Here is a 23061-nt window from a genome sequence, read left to right as displayed (position 1 = left end):
GTGAAAATGTTTTCTTCCATTTACAAATTTACTTTAAAATTTTTGAGTTTTAATGGCTTTACTTTCACTAAGGCTTAAATCTGGCAATATCAGATTTATGTAAGTTGACGATTAAATTTACACCTGAAGTGCTTAACAGAAACAGCGAGGGAGCCACACCAGTGGTAAGAATTTTATGGGTAATTCATACTGCAAAGACTTTTTAGTAGTTTGCAAGTTGCTGACAGTGCAGAACCTAGCTATGCAAAAGCCCCACCACCATAAATAAGCTAACAAGCAAACCAGCTACACCTTCTGATCCGAGGAAACGTAGGACTAACTGTGCACAAGTTATCCAACAGCCTGGACATGATATGGAGGGCTTATGGGGGTTTGATACCACCTCAGAACAGAAAAGCACAGACAGAATTTATTTTTCTATTTCTAACACTATGCCAAAAAGCCATGGAGGCTCTAAAATAGATCACAAGATGTTAGAACTTCACCTCAAACAGTACCAATTCACTTGCTGCCAAGTCTACACAGGGGAAAATTAAGTAAATGAAGGGGAGAACATACTGTTAGGTCTGACAGCAGAATCAGAGCTACTTTTTGAACCAAAAATTACTTTGACAAACAAAACAGGAGGTGTGTCTCCTATCTGTTCTGTGTTTTCACCAGAGGTGCCATGCAGTACTCACTGAGGTTAGGCTGAGACATTGCCATGGTCCTCTGTGGTGCCGGCGTGGACGTGGCTGCAGGGTGGAGGCTGACGTGATTCAGCGGCTGGCTCACAGCTTTTCGAGGATCTTGCCATGTTGTAATTTTTTCTATATGACTGAGAAAGAAAAGAGACAAGCTTAACATAAAATACCTGGTATATTATATAGACAGTTAAGCATAATGTCATGAAAGTCCTATTTGGTTTTTTTATTCCCCATCTGCCCTTGTCATCTTACGCTCACCCACTTGAAATTATCTATCATCTGGTTGCTCATTTTTTCTTCTGATCTTCTGCCCCTGCTGTTCTAATTTCTTTTTGCTCTACTGCTGAATAATTACTTTTACTTGAACAGTTGGAAAATTCTATTGTCGTACTGAAAATCTGTAATACGTGCTCATCTTCAGATTATTTAATTGTCTGAAAGTTGTTTACTCTTGTCCTACCAGTCTTTATCTACATACTCAATGTATGGCCATTCCTCACTCAGCAATGGTCATTTTCCTGAGTACTGGAAAGACAAGTATTTGTCTTGCCAAATCCAACTGCTTTCTTGCTTTCCACATTATGAAAACTATGTCTCCAAGAATACCAGCATATATTCCCACTACCAAAGCAATTTATGACTCATGTGGAATCACCAGTTTCTCTGTAAAGGCACTAAGAGTTTTTATTGCAATGTAGTTAACAACATGCCTACCATTTCAGGATGCAAACTCTCATATACATACATTCTCCTGAAAACAGTGGAGTCATGTACAAATCCACATAAATTTTACTGTGAAGTAACAATAACAGTGATCACTGTAAAATATTTTTGGCCACAGAATTCAGCAGTGAAAGAACTATGGTTTTGTTGCAACTGAAAGTTTACACTGAAACGAATCTGTTTTGTAAGAAACTTAACAGGAGATGCATTTTAAGGATGAGCATTTAATTCCATTTGAAGCAAGAAAAGAAAAAGGAAGTATGTTGAAGCAATCAATAGTCTAGTATCTATCAAGGGATTGCCTGGCTCCAAGCCCAACCAGCTCACCAGGTTATTGTCTGTATTTGATTGGGTTCTCCTCTATTAGCTTTTTTGTCACAAAGAGGTAAGTCTTTAAGAAGAGCACATCAAGAGGCATAAAAATTTAAACATTCTGTGTCTGGAAAATAATTTTGATCCAACTTTCATAAAAGAACAGCCTAAAATTTTTACTGAGCTCCATCTTAAACTTGCCATTGCTTTTGCTGACCCCAGTGGCACGGCCACCACCACTGCTGTCACCACTCCACACCCAGCTGATCACCAGACCAATTTCACAACCAAGTTTCAGTCTGTATTGTGATGCACATCTCAGGTATTACCAAAAATAGTGTGAATTATTGCCAAAAATAATGTGAATAGGAAGATAAAAAAAAAAAAGAACCTAGACCCTTTTTTAAAGAACAGAAAAATGTGACATCTTTATGCAGTCTGCAGCTATTGTCTTCTCTTAATATTTTGCATTCAATTTACAATTCTCAAACAGAAGATCAGACTTTTACATGATTGTTACTCAGCTTCAAACTGCTGAGTCACATCCTTTCTTCACAGCTTCCAGAGTATTTGCTATTATTCACAATGAAACCACTCCCCATTGCTTCTCTTTAAGATTAAAACACTTTATTCTCCCATCACTGTAAATTTTTATTACATGTTAGCTTTTATTCTCTTTACTCTTATATTTCAAGTATAAGAATTCTTGCACACAGGGCATGAAGTCACAGAGCCTCAAACTTTAACAATATCTTTCCTCATCTGTAATATTGAAATAGAACTATGTAGATAAGTAAAGAACTTATATGACTTACTTCTATAACTTTTATAAGATTCTTATTTGAGGCATATTCAAACATATGACAAGGCAGCCCCAAAATCCAAACTAAAATTCTCACTTTCAAGTTTTTCATAAGCAATTTTTGCATCTCTTATCCTTAAAAATACTAATGTCAGAGCTGGCCATTTTTCAAAAAGGTCTTCGTTCATAAACAAGCAGAACAGAAAAGCAGAGATGCCCATTTTAACTTCTGTTTCTGCATCATGAGTGAGATTGATGAGGGTCTCCATATGCAAACAAGAATTTTACATGTTCCAATAAAATCAGGGAAAGTTAAATATTTACAAACTCAATGATAAAAAACTCAAATGAGATACACAAGAATCTGACAAGTAGGACAAGGAACATGCCACCACAACTGCTTCTCCAGCCTGCTCAGATCATCCCATTCCCACCCATCAAGTCCTGCAGTGCTCCAATTCAGCAAGTGGCAAATTGTATCCCAACAGTTGACCCTCATTAAAGAAGAATTAAACCTAGCTCGGATATAAACAGCTGAGTATTTTACTCAGACTTCAGGATTCTGTTCCACCTGTTGCACCTTAGGCTTTTGTTAAATGCCTCCTGCTTGGGTGTCAGCCTCCTGCTTTGAAATGTCAGTGTTCCTCTGAATTTGTGCTGCTGCTTTGTCCTGCATTTTGTAACTGCAAGGCTCTAATCCCTGACTTCCACTGCAGCCTTGCCAAGCCATCTCAGTGAGTTTAAATCAGCAAGCAGCAGCATGAGGGACACCAATTCTTTCTGCTTGTATGCACTCCAACAACCAATGTATCTCAGTGGGCTCTATTTTCAGACCTTTTTTCCGTGGTTTTGTTTTTTCTGGTATTAGGAAATTCAGAGAAACTTATCTAAAAAGGTTGTAGGGGAGCTGAGAGAGACAAACTGATTATTCCGTAAGTGCACTATCACCTGAAATAACACAAACGTGGGGTTTGCCCAACGGGGTGGAGCTTTTTTGGGTACTTTATCAGGGCTCAAACACGGGGACTGAGTGTGGGTTTTGTGCTGAGCCACATCAAAGGGAAGCTGCTTTGGAGGGGGAGGCTGGTGACTCACCAGAGGCACAGCCCTGGGCTCTGAGTCAGAGCCCTCCGAGGGAGCCACGCTCACACTGCCCTGGAGCACCTCCAGCCTCCAAAGCCAAACCTTGGGAAATCTGTTTACATGTCCTGGATGGGAGCCAAGACATTGCCCAACCTCCTCTTTGTCCCTCTGCTCCCTGTAAACAAAAACAGCACAGAAAGAAAGCGCGTTGGAAGTCAGAGGCCGTTCACACTGCTCTGACACAGTGCGATGTGGCAGAGACGCCTTTAGACAGATGGGAAGTTTTTTAAATTTAAGAAAATTACCTCAGGGACAGGACATTTGAGTCTATTGTCTGAGCTTGCTCAGGGTACTGCAGGGCAATTTCTGGTAAAACTACAACCAGAGCCAAGCCCCACACTATTCCAGTAACAGCCACCACGCAGGATGGAGCAGCAAAAGGGGAACTGTGTACAAACTCACAGAATATTGGGCATCTTTAAAAGTCTAGTGCCACCTACTTCTTAAAAAACTTACCTCTAGTATTCTTTTTCAGGTGATCTTTTATTTCTTACAGTCACAGGTGAGGAAAACGCAAGATGTGAATGGGAATGATTTTTAGCTTTAGAAACAATTGCCCTATGTGCACACGTCCAATTCTCCCAGAAACTAATGGAATTTGTGAGTACACATGACACTGCACTGTGACACTGGCCTAAACTACTACACCAGTAGTAGTTACACTTATTTGGACATTTAGAGACTTCCAAACCCACTGCTCACCACGGAATCGCCTCCTCCCCAAGGACGGCAACAGCAGAGGTGCCACTGTCACACCTCCACGGCTGCCTTGCCTTTAGGTGTGAGTTTGGCCAAGGGTAGGGCCAGGAATCTCTGAGGGGATCAAGAGGATCAGGAAAATGCTATAATTAGGTGGCACTTCACAGCAGCTTATGGCAGCTGTTGGAACTGGTGGGAGGACTGGCTGGGGGTGCCACAACAACTGCTGCCAGAGGGAATACAGCCTGCCACCCTCAGCACTGCCCTGTCCCCACAAGGTCACCTTGTGCCAGCACCTGCCCGCCCTGCAGACCTGGGGATGCACTTGTGTTACTGCCATCCTTCTAATCCAAAGGCAGGAGGAATTTATTGCTCACTAGAAATCAGTAGGTGAGAAACATTTTAGATTGCCTCTTGTAAAACCACCTGCACATATGCTATGTGTTTTCCTGCATATTGAAAGAGAATTTGTGAATGTTTCTTGCTGGGAAAGGCAGGACGTGGTCCAACAACTGCATGAGAATACAGTGTTCTGTCTTTAGATGTAGCTGGATGTCTTCTTTTGCCATGCTGCTTTTCCCCCTCTCTCACCACAGACTGGAAAATTTCAAGAGCCAAGATCTGCTCTCATTACAACATGAAAAGACTTCACAGAAAGTACAGAACCATGACCTAATGTTACACATTCACCTGTACATTTGATAATTGTAACTCTTAAAGCAGACTGCAACAGTCCCTGTGATGTAGGAGCTACCTTCAAACAAGTAAGAGACAGTCACTTCTCCTACAAGTACTTGAAAATCCTCCAATTTCAGTAGGTCAGCCCATTTTTTATGGCTTGTAACTTGTTTACAGCTCTGTTAAATTTAAACTTAAGTAGAAATGGGACTGAGTTAAATTATGATCTGAATCTCATCCTGCTAAAGACAATGAGCTTCACGCTGGCATGAACCCACACAGAAAACATTTGGAGAAAATTCTTGGTTGGCATCAACAGTTTACATGCCAGACTGTGCCGACAAAGCATCAATGTCATTAGGCTGGCAGTTGTCTCAGACTTTTTTTCAGTTTATATTCACACTACCCAAGAAAAAGCAAGGTGGAAAGTTTAACACAATGAACACAGCTAACTCAGTGCTAGCTTCTCTTGGTTCCCTGTGCACTGTAATACCACAGGTAATTATCTAATCACGTGCTTTTTCCACAGAGTACCTGTCCTACTCACTAAGTGCATTTCACTATTCAAGGCTCTGTTTCTGATGTGCTATGAAGTATTTCTTAAACTAACAGGCAGCTTCGTCCCACACCTACCGCAAAATTTTCAAACTCCGTTCTAGTGACAAGTATAATAAATTATCTTTAAAAGATAATGAGAAAATCATCACAGTGAAACTTCAGACATCTCCATTTGGATGTTTTGCAAGGCTATCCCCGTTCTACAGATCAGGGGTACAACACATTTAACAGCATTCAGCGCTTTCAGGAAGTACTCTGAAACATCTAGCCCCTGAATCTACAAAATACGTATTACTGATCTGCCTGAGCCTGACCAGTCAACAGACTGATCTGCCTGAGCCTGCTGCCCCGTGTGAAAAAAATGGAGAAAAATATTTGAAAAGAGGAGGACAGGGCCAGGCCACTGCTCTCAACTGTGCCCTTTAGCCAGGACAGCATCAGCTGTGAAATGGCTGGGACAGTGTCAGCTTATTTCAGTCAGTTCTGCTCTTGTGATTTCTGACAGAGGAGGAAAAAATGGGAGAGATTAACAAAAATCTACAGCAGTATTTTCATTTTACGCCAAATCAGGCATCAAAAGACACATGCTGTACCAAGGTTTCAGTATGAAGAACTTCCCTCTGAAAAGGAAGAATTCTGCCTACTCTTCAGCTCTTCCAAAGCACTTGCTGGCACTTCAGAGTGACCTGGTGCAGCCACCGTGCGTCCACAGCTGATGCAGAGCGCTCAAGGTGCCGCACTGACACCTCAAAACAACCTAAACAGCCTAAACAGCTGCCCCAGCAATTTAATTACATGCCGACATTACTCTCTGTTAACGAGGAATGGACAAAATTTTGCCTTATTCAAAGCCAAAATGTTAATAGTATTTTGCAAAAATCACGTAGCCAGTATACACACGAGAAACTAAAATAGCAATCAGGGGGAAGAGCTTAGAGATGCATGCTCCTGATTCCATTTCTGCTGCTCAGCAGTTGGAAAGAATGAGAATATATCATTCCTTACATCACTAAAAGCACATAAATATAAAGTCCAGTATTTCTCAATCACTTTCCTTTAGAGTGTAGGAATTAATAACACTCAATAGTCCGGCCACTTGTTGCTGTGGGAGTTCAAGTGATGCTCTGCAGTACTCCAGCTCACAAGTCTGAGCTAATCAAATTCATGGCACTTGCTTTTTAAACACCAATAATGTTTCATGAAAATTACATGAAGCTTTAACAAGGAGCCACAATGTAATTATTAAACTGATTGAACCATGGACTTTGTTCTCCTGTTGCGTATTCATCCTCATCTCTGATCTTGAAGCTGGAACATTACATCTGTATTTGAATATTTATTACACTATGCTAAGTAACTCCTTCAGCGAAGACAGTTGCTCTTTTCCTGAATTAGTTTCAGCATAATTTGCTGTGAAGAGAACTTCGAGAATGTCCTGCTAAGCTCCCCTGTAACTGACTAATTCCATTGTTGGTGTACATGGAGGCCTTAAAAAACATTAAACTAGTTATACAAATGGAAACAAAACACCCTTTGAGTTCTATTGACAACTTAACCTTTAGAATTTGGAAGAAATCCCAATTCTTGAGAGAAAGGAAAAAAAGGTACTGAATGAAGCTATTATATAGAACATTCTTAGGGTTTTTTTAAAGTATACAGTATATATTAGCATTAATGCATTTGTTTACTTGATGAGTGCCTGTAGCACTCACATTTAAAGAAGCATATAATGATTTATTAAAACCATGTTTATTTTATTTAGGGGAATATGTAGCAATTTGAAGACAAAGCATTCTTTTATGAGTGATACTTGACATTTTCATATGCGTGCAGTTTCTGAAATTGTTGAACAGGTTATAAAATGAAAGGTTCTATCTGTCCTCTGCTTGAGCCAGAGGGCTATCACCAGACCTTGCTGTGAATGTCTCACTTTACCACTATTAATCCATGTCAAAAGGGACCATGAGCAATCAGGGTTTGCATACATAAAACATAAACTGGCGCTGTCTTGTAACAAGAATGGGAGAAGTGGCCCCACCATTAAACCCTCTTTTACTACCAAGGTGGCATTTCTAGACAAGCTGTTATTACTTTAACATATCCTGCATTCTGGTGGAAGTGAATGCCTAAACAAGAACTCCCCCTCAAACTACGCAGAGTGCCCTTATAAGGACACATTGAAAATCTTCCCCAGGCAAAAACAGATGGTAGGACAGAAAAACAACCCAAAGCAAAACAGGACACAAAATACCTTTGAGGTTATAGAAAAAATACCTAACATTATATTCTACTGCACTGGCCAGAGGCAGAGAAATGTATGACTCCAGAAAATTTAGTCTCAGAATTCTCCTCTGTAATCAAAATTTTTATTTCATGTTTTGGTTACTGAGTCTGTCAGAAAATGACTGGTTAATGTTTCCAGGGCATTGTGCATTTTGGCATATTCATTAGCATAAAAAAATTAAATTAACTAAAAAAATAAATTAAAAAAAGTAAAAGGGGTTTTTTCCCTCGTACTGGTGCCTTTTTAATCAGAGAATTTAGAGGGCTGAATTAATTGTCATAACATCAATAAGACTCTATTTTGCTATTTAACTAACAATTATGCACTGTTTTTTCTTTGTAATTTGAAGAATTACTTGTCAAGAGCTTCAGATCATTGCAATATATTGAAGTACACGTCTGTAAAAGGTTTTTGTTGCAGAAATAAAACTATTTTCTACTCTGTAAGTAGGCCCATCTGCAATCCTGCCTAGCTTCTGATTTTGAAATCATACAGAGAACAGCATTTCTTCAAAAGAAAACAAAATATTGTTACCACAGTCTCTAGAATTTCTTTCCACAAATACACTGCAGTTGTTCTAACTTTTTCCTGTGACAAGCTTTTGAACTGCTTGGTCAGGATTTCCAAACAATAACACAGATTGGTTTGAGGAATACCTTTCCCAAACAGACAGTCCTCCCTCACTGGAAACTGAACACTGGCTCAAAATACACACATTTGTGCAAAGCAGCTCCTGGTACTGCAGCTCTCACTCAGAGATCATTCTCACAACCTCAGCTTTCAGGTCAGTACATTTATTAAGCTCCAAAAAGGCCAAAATAACTTCTGTTCACTGAACTTCACAGACAGCAATACTTATATTTTAATATGAATGCCAGTAGCTACAGCTCAACAGACATGCAGAGCCAAACTAGATACTAATTTTTTTTTTCCCTCCATGACCCAAATCCCTTACTCTTCAGACCAAGATTTACATCTTGCAAATAAGACTTTGGTCTGCCAAAGAGCAAATGCAAAAGCATTTTCTCCTGTGATTTAGTTACAACATAACCAAATAAAAATATTGATTAGGCAATAAACTTAATTCAATATATCACTGACATAACTAATTAGATGAATAAAATTATTTTGGGTCTATATTTATCTACCTCAATAGTGGGTATGAGGCAGAAAGAATTATTTAAAATAGCAAGCCACTCAAATCTCTCAGTATTATAGAAAATAATTTGTTATTGAAATATCATCAGGAACAATTTTGTGATTGGTACCTGTAAACACTGAAGTTTTATTCACTTGCCCATGATTCATAACACTTCTATTTTTATCCAACCACAAATTCTGGTTCTTGGTCCCTGCTATCCTTTCAGGTGTTATATGATGCAGATTAATCACAGAATCATGAAACCATTGTTTCAAACCTATGTGTTTAAAGGTGAATAAGCACTACAAATTTCTTTTCCATGTGCAGTATGTGCATAAGGACATGAACACTCGGTTACTTGATGGAGTTGTTCTGCCCAAGCATTTCTGCAAGGTCTAAAATCTAAAAACCCTTCCACTCAGGTCTCTCCTGACATTCCTGCAGACTCCAGAGGGGGTGAGAACCCACTCCCACCTATAAAACAACCAACCAACACAGCTGCTTCTTGTTCCCCTCCAGCCCCAGCCCTACAAATCCAACACTCTCAGATCTCGTTCCTGGCGCAGACAAAAGGCTCCAGACACCCCGGGCAGAGAAAGAAGCTATCAGGATGCCTTTGGCATTTCCTCAGCAAAATAAATTCAATAGGAAAAAATCTGCTTCACTTGAATGAATGCTGAGACAACCGTGACCTTGAATGCATCAGGACTTATCTTACTTCCTCCATTTGCACCATTTAATCACCACTGAGAGCACAGTAAGGAAAACAGACAATTCAGGAGATACATAATTCTGAAACAGACAAAAGGTAGAAAAGAATGTTGCCCTCTTTCTAAGTCCTCAGAAGGTGAGGAAAAGGAAAGCAATCAACCAAACTCAGCTGCTGGAGCTCAGGGATGTGGAGCAGGGCTCTTTCCTCTTCCCTATAAGATTAAGAAATCCATTAGGACTTCTGATACTCAAACACACCCCTCACTGTCAGGGCCTGAAGAAATGTCTGATGGATTCTATGCAAATAATGACAAAACCCTGTCTTTTATCAACATCAGCATCTTCTCTACTATCCCCTGCTGCCCATTTAGAGGGTTCCCTGGCAACATGGAAAAATTTCTATGGCTTCAATCACTTACATGGCATATGCACATGAGAAAAATCCCATCACTTCTTTCAGTGGAGTAACAAGAAACAAATTAAAATTGGTCAAATTTCTATGAACATCTGTTGGTTTACCTGTCTTTATTACCCTCTTAATTTTGAAGATCAGCTTAGAATATTTTAAAAAAAGGTCTAAAAGAAATGGTTCTTTTCACAGTCAGCACTAGTTATCCACTTCTCTCTGTTCACACAACTTAGAGTTATGTGCTGAGAGGGCCTCAGTACCTCACTCTAAGAGACAAAAATGGGATCAGGTTATGAATAACTTTTTTCAGAATGTTCTTACAAAACTCTGACTCCAAACATATTGGTTCCAGCTGTTCAGAGTTTTAGTATACAAAGGTCAGGAGATGTCCTACTTGGATTATTTTTTTCATTATAATTCATGGTGGAGGTGATCAGCTACCAGATGAATTTTTCTTGGACACTATTTCTACCTTCCCTATGAGCTGATTAGTTCCCCTGGAAGAAAAAGCAGGACAAATAACCAAACTAATCGCCAGAGTTCAGAAAGTTGACCTTTTACTCAAATCTCAAAACTAATGTGTATCCAGGAAATCCTGCCAGACAGAAACTGTTTGCAAATGGTTGGGAAATGTGATCATTTGCCATGAAAAACAGATGAAAAGCAGGAGCTGGTTAAAAGACCAAGTCTTTTCTCAAACAAAACATTTCCAAAATAAAGAAACGATGTCTCAAAACTGACAGTTGACCTGAGTTTAGGAAGGGTGACAGTTCTGCACTGGTGTTCTCTGTACATGAGAATTTAAAAATGAGACCAGAATTTCAAAGAAGATTTAGCTGAACATAAGGAATTTCTGTCATTTCTGACACTGAAGTAATATTCCAATCAAACAAAGTATATTTGAAAATAAATATTTTTAAGATTGAAATGTTGACATGCAAGGCTTCCCTTAAGCTCAGAATAATGCATAAAAATATCAGATGTTTAACAATGTAGATGCATCTCACTGATTTCTAATGGGGTGCAAGGAAGCCATGCCTGAGGATTACTGGTATGAGAAGATGGGCACATGTCACAGGAATACACTGTGCTGTACTCAAAAGGAATAATGCCAGGAAATGGAGGCAGCACAAATCCCACACATTATTAGCAAGTCAAATGCAGTCCCTAAATCTATCTATTTAGGAATGCAAGAGAATGACTGCTCAGGCCTAGCAGAGATGATCTGGAAGGTCAAGACTCTTGCATATGGCAACTAGAATTACACTACCAAAGGAATATTTATTCAAATGTCTCAAAGAAATAATTTGATTGTAAACTGCAAACTCTCAGGAGCTAACATGAAATAAATTTTTTAAAAGCCGTGGTTTATGTAAAATGTCACATATAAATTAAATTTTAAAAACTGACATAGCTTTGTATCAAAGACCCTTTGGTAAAACACCTTTGCAATTTTTCTTTTTGATGAAAAAACTGGAAACTGAATGACTTGAAAACATTTCCCTTCTGCCAGTACCTAAAACACAAGCCACAACAGGGACCTGCCCAACAGTCAGGAAAAATTCAGGTCTGTATCAGATGGAATTCTTGCAGTGATATGTTCTTCCCATATGCACCCAAGAGGAATTTTATTTCAGAGTTTTCTTCTTCTCTGCTAGTACATTCATCAAGGAAAACACCACCACTTCGAGTACGACAGAGGCATTGCTGATGGCTCTGCACTTTGCAGGTGCTTTATAAATAAAGCCAGGATAATCTTTCCACACAGTATTTTACTTATCTACAGAAGGCAAAACTGAACTTCACATATTTTCAACAGAGCTACTTCATTACAGCTCTGGGAAAGTTTATCTCCTATCTGTCAGTGTACAAAATGTGAGAATAACAGCAGTTTTTTGGCTTGATTTTTCCTTAGGGCGCATCCCACTGTCATGGGTAATAAAACATGAAGGACAAATCTTCAAATTTTCACAATGGTTTTGCTAAGGGAATAATTTTTCATTAATTTCTAATTTTTGTATTTACAGCAACAGTAAGGACTACGGCCCCCAGAGAGAAAAGAACAGGTAATCTGGAGGACCAGATTATTCACAGCAAGGTCAAGACTAGAACCAGAGATACAGCACAGCATCAACACCTCACCACTGAGTTAATACTTGGGATTGCATGTGCTTAGAACCATAATCCTACTGCAGTGATTACTGTGGTGTGGGATTTGTAAGGCTCCACTTCCCTTTCAACATGTGGTCATTTACAGGTGCAAAATGTCTGTGGATATTTCCAGCACCCAAGAAGGTCATAATAACAGATCTGTATGCAAATCTGAGAATAATCTACCTCTAGGATCAATCATTTCTATCACAAAAAAAAAAAAAAAAAAAAAGAGAGCCATGCTTAGTAACCTGATTATGAATATGCAGGGCTTTTCAATCTATTAAAATTATTGTAACATTTTATCCATTAATCATGTCATTCTATTTAAAAAAGATCTCAACCTCACACATGCCGGAAAGAACTCCCAACTTCAATCTCCCCATTTGGTCTTTTCTCTTGCTTTGAAAAGTAATTAGTTGTGGTGAAAATCTGTCAGACCCGGTACAGCAATACTGAACAAAGGCACAGAAAACATCACTCACAAAAGTGCAGAGGCTGCATGCTTTCAAAATACATGCTGCTGCACTGAAACTGCTTTCATCTGAAGTTTTCATATGAGTAGGTGTTTTTTGGGTTTTTTTATAATATCTTAAATTGTTCTTCACATGAGGTTCAGCTAATAGGAGTAAAAACAGTGAAACTGTAATATCCCCTTAAAATCTAACAAAGAGTTACGTCCAGTTTGCTTTATACCTTTAGAAATGACATTTTAGGTAACAGCATGCATTTCTTTTTCAGTCTGTCTACTTCACAGCTTCCTGTTTTTTCTAGAAAAATGAATCAGACATTTGTTTCTCTAAGATAAAAAAAGACCACTGAAAATATTGTTCTAGTAGAAGCCATCCTGACAGAAAAAGGAAATGTTCATGAGACAATATCCTCAGTAGAAGGCATGCTTTTAGTAAAGCAGACCAGGCAGTACCACAAAATGACTCAAATAAATGCAAACATATGTCTGTATCTGCAGGAAAAGCAGCACAAAATGGAAACTGACAGTGCTTCTGTGTCTTAACTGCATCCCAGTTTGTTTCATCGGCAAACTTATGCTCCTTCTCCCTTTATTGTCCAACTCCTTGTTACAAGAAAGATCTGTCATGATTGCTAAAAAAAGACCATGTGAAAACCTCAAAATTTAATGAATGTTTTGAGCAGTATTTGACCATAAATATACAGCATAAACACCAGGATCATTCCAGTGCCTAAGTTTTGGCAAATATTTGACAAGAGAATCAGCTGGAATGCCCAGCACCTGAAACCATTTCTGTTGCAGCAGACTGCTCAGGCATTTCCACGCTGCAATACAAACCAGGGACCTGCCATGGCAGCACGACCCTCCATCCAGCTGTTTGGCAATGGAACATCGTGCCAAATTTGCCAAATAACTCACAAGATATAGATAACTAAACAGAGTTTATGGAATCAAAGTTAGATCTTCCCTCTGTCCTCAAACAAAGACTACCACAGAAAGAAAATAAATATAATAATGTGAATTATCCAGTCGCTATGGATGACCGCTTAAAATAAGATTTCTTCATATATTTGGGTGAGCATTAGCATGGTTAACACCAAGAGCTATTTTTTCATTTACGACTCATGGACTAAAATTGCTAAGGTTTTTATAAAGTTACAAATCTCAAACCAGGACCTCTCCTAGCTTTGAAAAAGTATGTTTTACAACATACATACCTTTACTGACTAGTCTCCCTGCTAAATCTTTAACAAAACCTTAATTTATTCTACATATCAATAATTTACTACTGCACTTCCAGTAAGTTATAAATAGTCTCACTAGAAATCTCATTTACTCTATTTATTAAATTTTACATTGTCTGCTCTTTTGCAGTAGCATAATTTCATTGATTTTCCATTTCCACAAAGTCTTCCAGTAACAGACAAAAATCAAAATGCCAACTACAGAACATGAATAAAGAAGTAGAGGCCCCCACCACTTCTAATAAAAATTAAGCTTTATCTAATATTATAACATACTATTGGTAATGTCAGGGCTGAGAGACAGTGGTGGCAGCATCTGTGAAAATACCATTCCATGACTGGAAAAGTCTTCACCAAAGGAATGGCTGTCAAAGCATTATACCAGGTATATCCTCTGCAGTGTGAGGGGATGGCAAGGAACACTGGCACCACTGTACCCTGCTGCTGGCCAGGCTGCCACGGCAGTTAGAGATACACGTTTATTCAAAATGAAAATGCAGAGATACACGTTTATTCAAAATGAAAATGCGATCCGCAATTTCCGCATTAACTTCACTCACATCAAACCCTCAGTTTTGATGGGCCGATACAATTCAGCCTGCTTTATACCTTTAGAAATTACATTTTAAGTAACAGTAGGCATTTCTTTTCATCATCTTTCCTTCATCATTCATTTTGCTTCATTTGCAAAAAATATTTTCCCCAATCTCTGAAGCAAAAGCACTTATATTTCTGTTTAAACATATACAATGGAATGAGTAAAACATGAAATGGGAAATGCAGTACCAAAACCAAATGTGAAATAAAAAAACCTTCTGTGAAGAATTCCCACACAAAATCCTGGTTGTCAGCTCCAAAAGGCTGACCTTTTCTACATTCCCCACAGAGCTGCATGATGGTGCCCACATGGCACGGGCTGCACTGATTTACTGATGCAAAGCCTGCTTTGTTTGAGTCCAGGAACTCCTCATGTAGGTGAGGGCACTGGCAGGAGGCTGCAAACACAGGCATCCACAGGATGGAACTGCCTGTGTGCTCTGAGATGAACCATATGGAGTACATGTCAAAATTAGATAAGCTGCTTTTGTCCAAACAGCCTGACTAAGCAGACAATCCAAAGCTTTTTTCATATGGCAGTCACTTCTATTCCTGAAGCATTTGAAAATACAGGATTTTAAGAAACTTCTGAAAACAACTTTGGCATTTCTACCTTCAGATTACAAAAGGCTGCTTAGGCAAACAAACAATACCCAGCAATTCTGTTCTGTTCTTTTTTCTTTCATTATTTTTAAAGAAAAGGTGACTTACAACCCACATTGGTCAGATGATTTTATCAGGTGAAGAGACCTTTGGAAATATGGTCTGAAAATCTAACAAACTCCAGCTGGGTAAGGCGCCTTCCTTGCACGTACCTCTGTGTGCTCTGTCTCCAAAAGTCTTTGGGGAGTTGCTGTAGTTTGTACAAACTACAGCTAGCTTTTGCCAGCAGCAGAAGTGTATTCAAAGAGCAATCTGTATTCTTTGAAGGAATTTTGAACTCCTGTTGCTGGCAGCAATCAATCAGGAATTACCAGCAACTGCCTGTGATATTTTGGTGATAAAGTCTGAGCTGATCCATGGGTACACAAAAGGGTGTAAGCTTGCATGGTAAGAAGCAACATCCATGAAGTAATATTTAAGTTTTATTACTGTGCACTGCCTGTTTCAATACGCAGAAGTTTTTTCATGGACAAGAACAGATGCTGAAATGAAGCCCAGAAAAGAAGGCACGGAGGAATTGGGTGATTTCCGCAGAGACACAGCGGGCAGCACAACAGGAACCGCGCGGCCGCTCCTCCGGCCGGGTCAGCTCCCAGCCATTCCCCCTTCCTGCACTCAGGGCCGGCACACTGACCGTGCAGACCAAGGAAATACATCAACCAAGAAGTTTGAAAACTTCTTTAAAAGCCTACACAAAATTTAAGGCTCACAGCTCACACACTACCTTTGGTTTTGGAAACAAGACGCTTTAGTACAACTTCAATAATTGCGTGATGGAGAACTATGACTGCATTTTGTAATGCTTACACCTTTGCTCACCAATCCATCGCTGGGAAGCAGGAATCTAGAACATTTATTTAAAAACTCAGTAGACAGACAAGGAAAATTGATCACAGGTAGGAAAAAATGATTACTTCTGGTACAAGAAAAAGCTCAAAAGTACCATGGAAGCATCCTGCCACTCTCAAACCTGGAAGACTGTCAGAATAATGCACCCAAAAATTATCAGGGACAGATCAATTCCTAATAAACAAAAAGGAACATTTTGATCATGCAAACAGAGAGGGCTCAGCAGACATGATCTGAGAAACAAGTCACGGCAGGAAAAGCTGTGTCTGAACCTGCAGCTCTGCTGCTGCTGTGCTTGTGCTGTGACTGCTGATGCACATGCTGCAAACCACGAGGACATGGGGGCAGCCAGCTCCTCTTTCACATCTCCCTTTATACTGCATTATTTTCTGGTGATACTCGAAGCAATTATTTCAGTTTTAATACAATATGTTCTGCTTAATTCTCTTAGTAAGTCTGTGTCTGTCTCTGCAGTGCAGCTTCCATCACATCTGCCTTTAAAATAGTTATAAGTAGGGAAAGCTGCAAGTCAGAGCAGTGTTCCCAAGTTTTCCATTCTTGAAGAGTTCTCTAGGTCTGGACTTTGAGTTAAAGAAAATAATAAGATCCACAAACAAATCAACAAAGAAGCAAGTAACCCCCAAATACCTCCACCCTACATCATGCTGACCAATGAAGAGGGAATATGCCACAAGTCTCTATGTTGAAATTCAGCCCATATGACATATCCTTTGGATTTAATTGCTTTGATACAATTTGTAACTGCCAATCAAGCCAAGCCCCTGAGCACCAACACTCTGTTACAAAGAAGCTCTTGTCCTGTAATAGGCCTCGACATCAAAAAGACAGAATTTTCAACTTCAGGCAAAGCATCCAAAAGGAAACAAGCCAAAGCCCAACCACTGACTCTTCCAACACTATTTGAAGCAGTGAACAGCAAAAAGCTTGAAAGTAAGACTTTACAGATTCTATATAGCCTGTTTAAAATTGAACACATCCATAACCTTTAGAAGCAGACAGCAATCCACACTGTCATTTACTAATTACGGAGTAAAGCTGGTCAGGCAGGTAAAGCTTTTAGATATTGACTATAGCAGCTCACAAACATGATAAAAATAAATCTACTATTCATTTTCTTTCTTCGTGCAACCCAAACCATTTGTAAAGACAAAACCCTTTCAGATGGTTTCAGAGAAAATGTCTAGTTTTCATGGTAGCACTCTTAATTAACACCTGTATCAATTCTATAGATGTCTTTCTAAGAATATGCTAATTGTTACTATTTCCTAATCATTAATGCATAAAGCAATTGTATTTTCAGCTCATCTAACGAGATGAATGTATGACAGTCATTATCCATTAATGCACAAGTACTTAAGGACTTTGGGTTTAACACTATGACTAAAGGACTAACTTAAGACAAATTTCATTAAACCAATAATTCCATGTGCACATTATTAACTTACAATCTTAAAATTGTACATAATAAATCAAATATATATCCACTTGTCCAATATATCAAATTCTACATCAACACAGTAGTTTGTACAGGACATCTACCACTGATTCCTTAAATAATTTAGAAATGCATACAGCAAAATTCAAATTCGGCTTCTAGACAGCCCTTTACAAGAAGTTTATTAAATATTTCCTCAAAGGAAATTTTTCTTGCAAATACTTCTAGGTCAGTGCAGTCTTGCTTAAAGCTTTCTTCACTGATGTTTCACTGATCCTCTGGGATACAAAATGTAGCTTGTATCCTAACTCAGAAAACTCAACAGGAGAGGGAACTGGATCACATCTTGCAAATCAAATGTGTCCCTGAAGCAATTTTATTCCATATCTGCTTCTGTCCTCAGATTTTATTAAGCTCCACATTAACCACCAAATCCTTTAAAGCAGCACATGATTTTTAGATTCTGAAAAAAACAGTGTTCATCATGGAAAGACACCATCTTGGACCAGAAAATGAATAAATACCAGCCTTCATCAGAAACTCTGTAGCTGGTTCTACTGCCAAATTCAGAGAAGAGCAGCTCATGGGTCCTTGGTAGTTTTGAAGTGGAACTCCAACATCATTAAACCAGCTCTTGAGGAGCAATCAGACAGACCCCTAATGCTGTCAATTACAGGTTGAAAATTTAGTTTTTATGTGTGCATTCCAATCTCAGAACTTCTTCAGTATCTCTAAAATGAGTTATAAATGTGAGCTATGGTTGAATTTCTGACAATTAAACTTCAGTGGTGCATCACAGCTTTCTTGCCTGTTAAGAACTCTTTAATGCACTCAACAATTTTGGATAAAAGCCATTGGCAATAATAAATCCTGGTACTGTCTAGTACAATAGAATTTATTTTTAATAAAGAGATGCTGGCAAGGGGAACAGTTCAGGCTCTAAGTCCCACAGGAATAACCACTGGAAACAGGGAACAAAAAAAATCACTCCAGGTGTGGACTCAATGCTCCAAAAGCCACATGACTCTGGAAATGTCTCTCTCTGCTGCACAGCACCAAAGCCAGCAGGGCTGCAGGGCCTCTTGCCTTGCAGCACTCCTCTACCAGGACCAAGGGAAGCAGAGCCAGGTGAGCCCCTGGCAGGACCCTTCCCACCCTGCCTGAGGTCAGGCTCGGGCACAGCAGCGCAGAGGCAGCAGCGCCTTCCCCATTCTCACAGAACCTGAGCTCCTCCCCAAGCACTGCCCACCTCCAGCTGTGTAACTGCATTCCCAAGGTGGAAAACTTCTCTATGATGAATGCTGTACAGGACCAAGCACAACGTATATTCCCCACGTAAAATAACAAGTCTCTAAGAATTAACACAAATGCTTTTCAAGGAAAAACTAGATTAAAAAATCACTTCAGCAGTTCAGTTATCTTAGTACTATTTGTTTTGTCATTCTCAGGAAAAAAGTTTTTCATTGTATTTGTATTACTTTTTATAGTATTTATATTATTTATATTATTCTTCTGCTGTCCTGCTGGACATGCTTAGTTATATTAAACTGATCATGCGTTAAATCAAGCTCTATTCCAACAGAAACCAGTAAGAAAAAATCAGAACATTTTGAGTAAATTAAATATTGTAAGTAATTAGCCTCCTTATCCCCGAGCAGAACTTACTGGCAAATATGTCCGGGTATGGCAAATGTTTACTGTAACATTTTAAAAATAACAGTGATAAAAGATAACAGTGGCAAAAGTTTCACAAATCTGTTTATGAGAGTCTGACCAGGAAGATCTCTACACACACTGAGAAAATATGAAACCCTCAGTCTTCATTTGAAATATGAGGCTGTACCACCTAAACCCAAACTGGTATAAAGTAATACTTGAAACATTCTTTTTACAGAATATGCATACACAGCCCAGCATGTAGTTCAATATGCAGCTGACATTCCCTGCTCACGGCGTCAGAGCAGGCAGTAGGCCTGTCTCTACAGAAATGCTTTTTATCACAAATAAATCACATTTTTTTCCACACATGCTCACACAGAAAAATGCTTTACATAACATTGCTGCAAGTGTGTGTTCATTAGCCTGTTTTCCAGCCCCCACTTATGTGGTTTGGTATTTAATTACAGGGTGGAGTGGTCCCCAGGCTACTTATGTTTCTTCCAGTCACAGCCAGAAAATTTCTGCAGGAACTGACATGCAGGATTGCAACTGCTTAAAGTTGTAGCTGGTTCCCCATCAACAAGGTTAGCTCACTGTTCATTGAAACTCACACTAGTACTTCTGTTAAATAATTATTTAAAATCTGTTTTAATACAATGAATTGCATTCTAAACTTCAACAGATAATAAAGGCTTTAATAAGACCTAATTTGGCTATTTACTTTTAATTGGTTTCTTAATTTTTTTTTTGCTAATGCCAAGAAACAAATCTTTATCATTACGCTGGAAAGCACTGGCTTTTTGTTTTTCCTTCAGTATAGGGAAATGTAACTTTGTATGCCTAGTTTAATCAAATATGATTTTTAGCACATCACCTGACTCAAATCCTCTATTATTTTATTGCACACAGCTTTAAATGCTGTTTTCCATAATCAATCTTAAATTGTATTTTCACCTGAAGAATATTACACCATTTGTAAAATACTATAATTCACATGTGAGCATTTTATAGCTAAATATTACTCCCTAAAGCATTGGGGTATAACAAAATACATTAAAGCTATAAAGAAATGCATTATTCCAATTAATTTTTATATAAACGAGAGAAGTTCTATTGGACGGATAAAAGTGGGGAAACAAAACAAATATTAACTTAGGTAACAAATTACATGCACAATGCATTTTGTATTTTATATTTAAAAGGATGCTGTTAATCAGAGTATTGCTGTTGACAGGATTTGGAAAAAAAAATTAAAACCACTTGGAGTTTTTACCTATGCTTTCCGTTTACTAAAGGCCTTTTATTTTTGGCCTAAGCAACAAGAATCCATTGACTCGGAAAACTCTGTCTCTAGGTCAGAAATGCATGACAGGAAGGTGAAACCACATGAGCTCATTTTGATAATTGTCAAAAGACACAGAGCATACAAAGATTATATTATGCAATTTTTAGCCAGAGGTATCTGAAAACACTCCCTAGCCAAACCCTAGCAAGAATTTATATTGAATAATTATTTATGAATGGTCTGTTACAGTGTTCCTGTCAGTCAGCTACTTCTCTGTAGCTTGTTCTATTGAGAAAAATACATGCAAAGTGCAGAGGCAGGAGATCCTCTCATTTAGGTGATAAACCAGATTAATAACAAACTTCTAAGCTTGGACTCTGGGACATATGCATACAGTATCATAAACAACATACAGTGACATACAGAAAGGTATTTACATGCTTTGCTGGTAGCTCAGAGTGTGACAAAAGGAAAAAAATCTAAACTCAGCACAGTTATTCAGAGACTGCGCTCTTGAGTAATCTGTTAGAGATTCCAAACCCACAAGGCAAAGAAATCATTATACAATCAAGTAATTTTTTTTTCACTTTTCTAAACAGTTTTGTCTCTTATTCCCCTTACACATTGTTTCTATGACATTTATGCTGGCTGAATACCCACACAAAGGTGAACATATGTGAACTCAAGATTTTACTCTTCTGAACAAGAAGGCTGTAGTGAGCAAGTAAATGACATCCTGGAGCCCTGGCAGTTTAACTCCCTCAGTATTCTCAGGTAGATGCTTCATCAGTAAATGTTTTATTTCATTAGCAAACATTTTATCTTATTTACCAAGTTAATGCAGTACGACTTAGTTTGCAATGAATCTGTAGCTGACTTACAGAAACTACCAAAATAAGGCACTGTTGCCTTACCACTTATTACAGCTATTACGTATTTTCAGATCTATTAAACGGCTTTGAATCAAGTGTCAATTGTCATAAATAAAACACTCTGGCGAAAATGACTGGCCAGAAGAGATATCGGCAGCTGTGTTACCACACTTCCCAAAACCTGTCGCTAGAACAAGGCGGCCTCCTGCCGCGTCCCCGCAGACGGGGATGCTTCAGACACACCGCGGCCGGAGCCGGGCCGGGCAGCTCCCACCCATCCACAGCCCCTTCTACCTCCGGCACATGCAGAGCTCTGCTCCCACGTTCCAGAAACTCCCTGGAATAATTGGTTTTGAACTTTTTCTTTAAAAAATTAAGTTTCAGAATCTTGGACGTGTGGCCAAGCAGAAAAGAAATTCTTTATCAACAGATTCGGCAGGACTTCTCCCTCGCCTCTCTCCTCCCATCGGGAAGGGATTTTCCCCCGGAATGTCGCACACACCCCGGACCCGGAGACCACCCCGACGCCTCCCGGCGCAGCCCCCTCCCGGCGAGCGCCCCGGGAGCCCCCCGGCCGCCTCCCCCGCCGCACTCACTTGAGGAAGTAGCGCTGCCCGGTCTGCGTGAGCGCCATCTCCCAGCCCGGCGGCAGCGGCCGCTCGTCCGTGACATCGCAGGAGCGCTGCCGGAGGTGCCCGTGCTGCGGCGCCGCGCCCGCGCCGGGCAGCGAGGCGGGCGAGGAGTGCGAGCGGACGTGCACGGGCGCCAGGCGCGGCGGGGGCCCGCCCGAGTCCGTGCTCGACTGCCGCGAGTGCGAGCCCGAGTCGGGCTCCCTGAAGAAGGACTCGGGCAGGATCTTCTTCCGCCAGGAGCTGGGCCTGGGGTTCATCACCGCGTTGAAGAGCGCCTCCAGCTCCGTGTCCAGGTCCTGCGTGACGTGGATTACTTGCTGCCCCGGCGGCGGGGCCGCGGCCGCGGGGTTCATTGTCCGCCCGTCTGGCCCGCCGGCGGGCGCAGCCGTGCCGGGACGGGCGGTGGCCGGGGCCGGCCCCGCTGCCGGGCCGCCGCCGAGGACGTGCCCTCTGGAGCGCGCGGGCTCGCCGGGAGCAGGGCGGGCGAGGCGGGCGGACGGAGCCTCTGCGCCCCCGCCAGCCGCGCCGGTGTCCCGGGCGGGCGGGGCGGCCCCGGGCAGCGCGGCGCCCTCCCCGCGGCGGGCAGCGGCGGGACGGGGCAGTGCCGGGACGGGGCAGTGCCGGACGGGGCAGTGCCGGCGGCTCCAGCCCGGCCCCCGCGCCGCCCCGCCCGCAGTTATGCAACTGCCGCGGAAACTTTGGGCACGGGACGGCCCTGGAGGCCGGGGCCGGGGCCGGGGCCGGGGCCGGGCGGTGTCGCAGCCCGCCCCGCCCGCGCCCCCTCTCGCGTCGCGCTCGCCGTGCCGCTCGCTCGCAGCCGGGGCGTCGGCCGGGCGCTCCACCGCCGGCACCCCGCGCAGAGCGGTCGCTCCCGTCCAGCCCCAGCTCGTGGTGCCCGGGGAACCGTCGGAGCGCTGTCTCTGCCAAGCTGAGGAGCTTTGCTCCAAAACCGTTATTCAGAAAGTTAATGAGCGATACTAATTTCTGAAAGCAAAATGATGCTTAAATTAGTTCACGTACAAGTTTATTTGCATG

At 40.7% G+C, this 23061-nt stretch overlaps 1 protein-coding gene across 1 annotated transcript in view; it reads right to left on the bottom strand.

The window, feature by feature from the left end:
* WWTR1 (WW domain containing transcription regulator 1) overlaps nucleotides 1–22606 on the bottom strand; it is a 40144-nt gene extending 17538 nt beyond the window's left edge. The window contains exons 1-2 of the mRNA XM_084212564.1: nucleotides 21991–22606; nucleotides 681–817 (exon numbers count right to left, since the gene is read on the bottom strand). Of these exons, the coding sequence (XP_084068690.1) occupies nucleotides 681–817; nucleotides 21991–22379 (526 nt within the window). The 5' untranslated portion in view covers nucleotides 22380–22606. The remainder of the gene's footprint in view (nucleotides 1–680; nucleotides 818–21990) is intronic.
* Nucleotides 22607–23061: the final 455 nt, after the last annotated feature.

Source organism: Fringilla coelebs, assembly GCF_963513975.1.
Source record: "Fringilla coelebs genome assembly, chromosome: 10".
NCBI lineage: Eukaryota > Metazoa > Chordata > Aves > Passeriformes > Fringillidae > Fringilla > Fringilla coelebs.
Note: the sequence above shows the minus strand (reverse complement) of the source record. Positions and strands in the feature narration are given on the sequence as shown.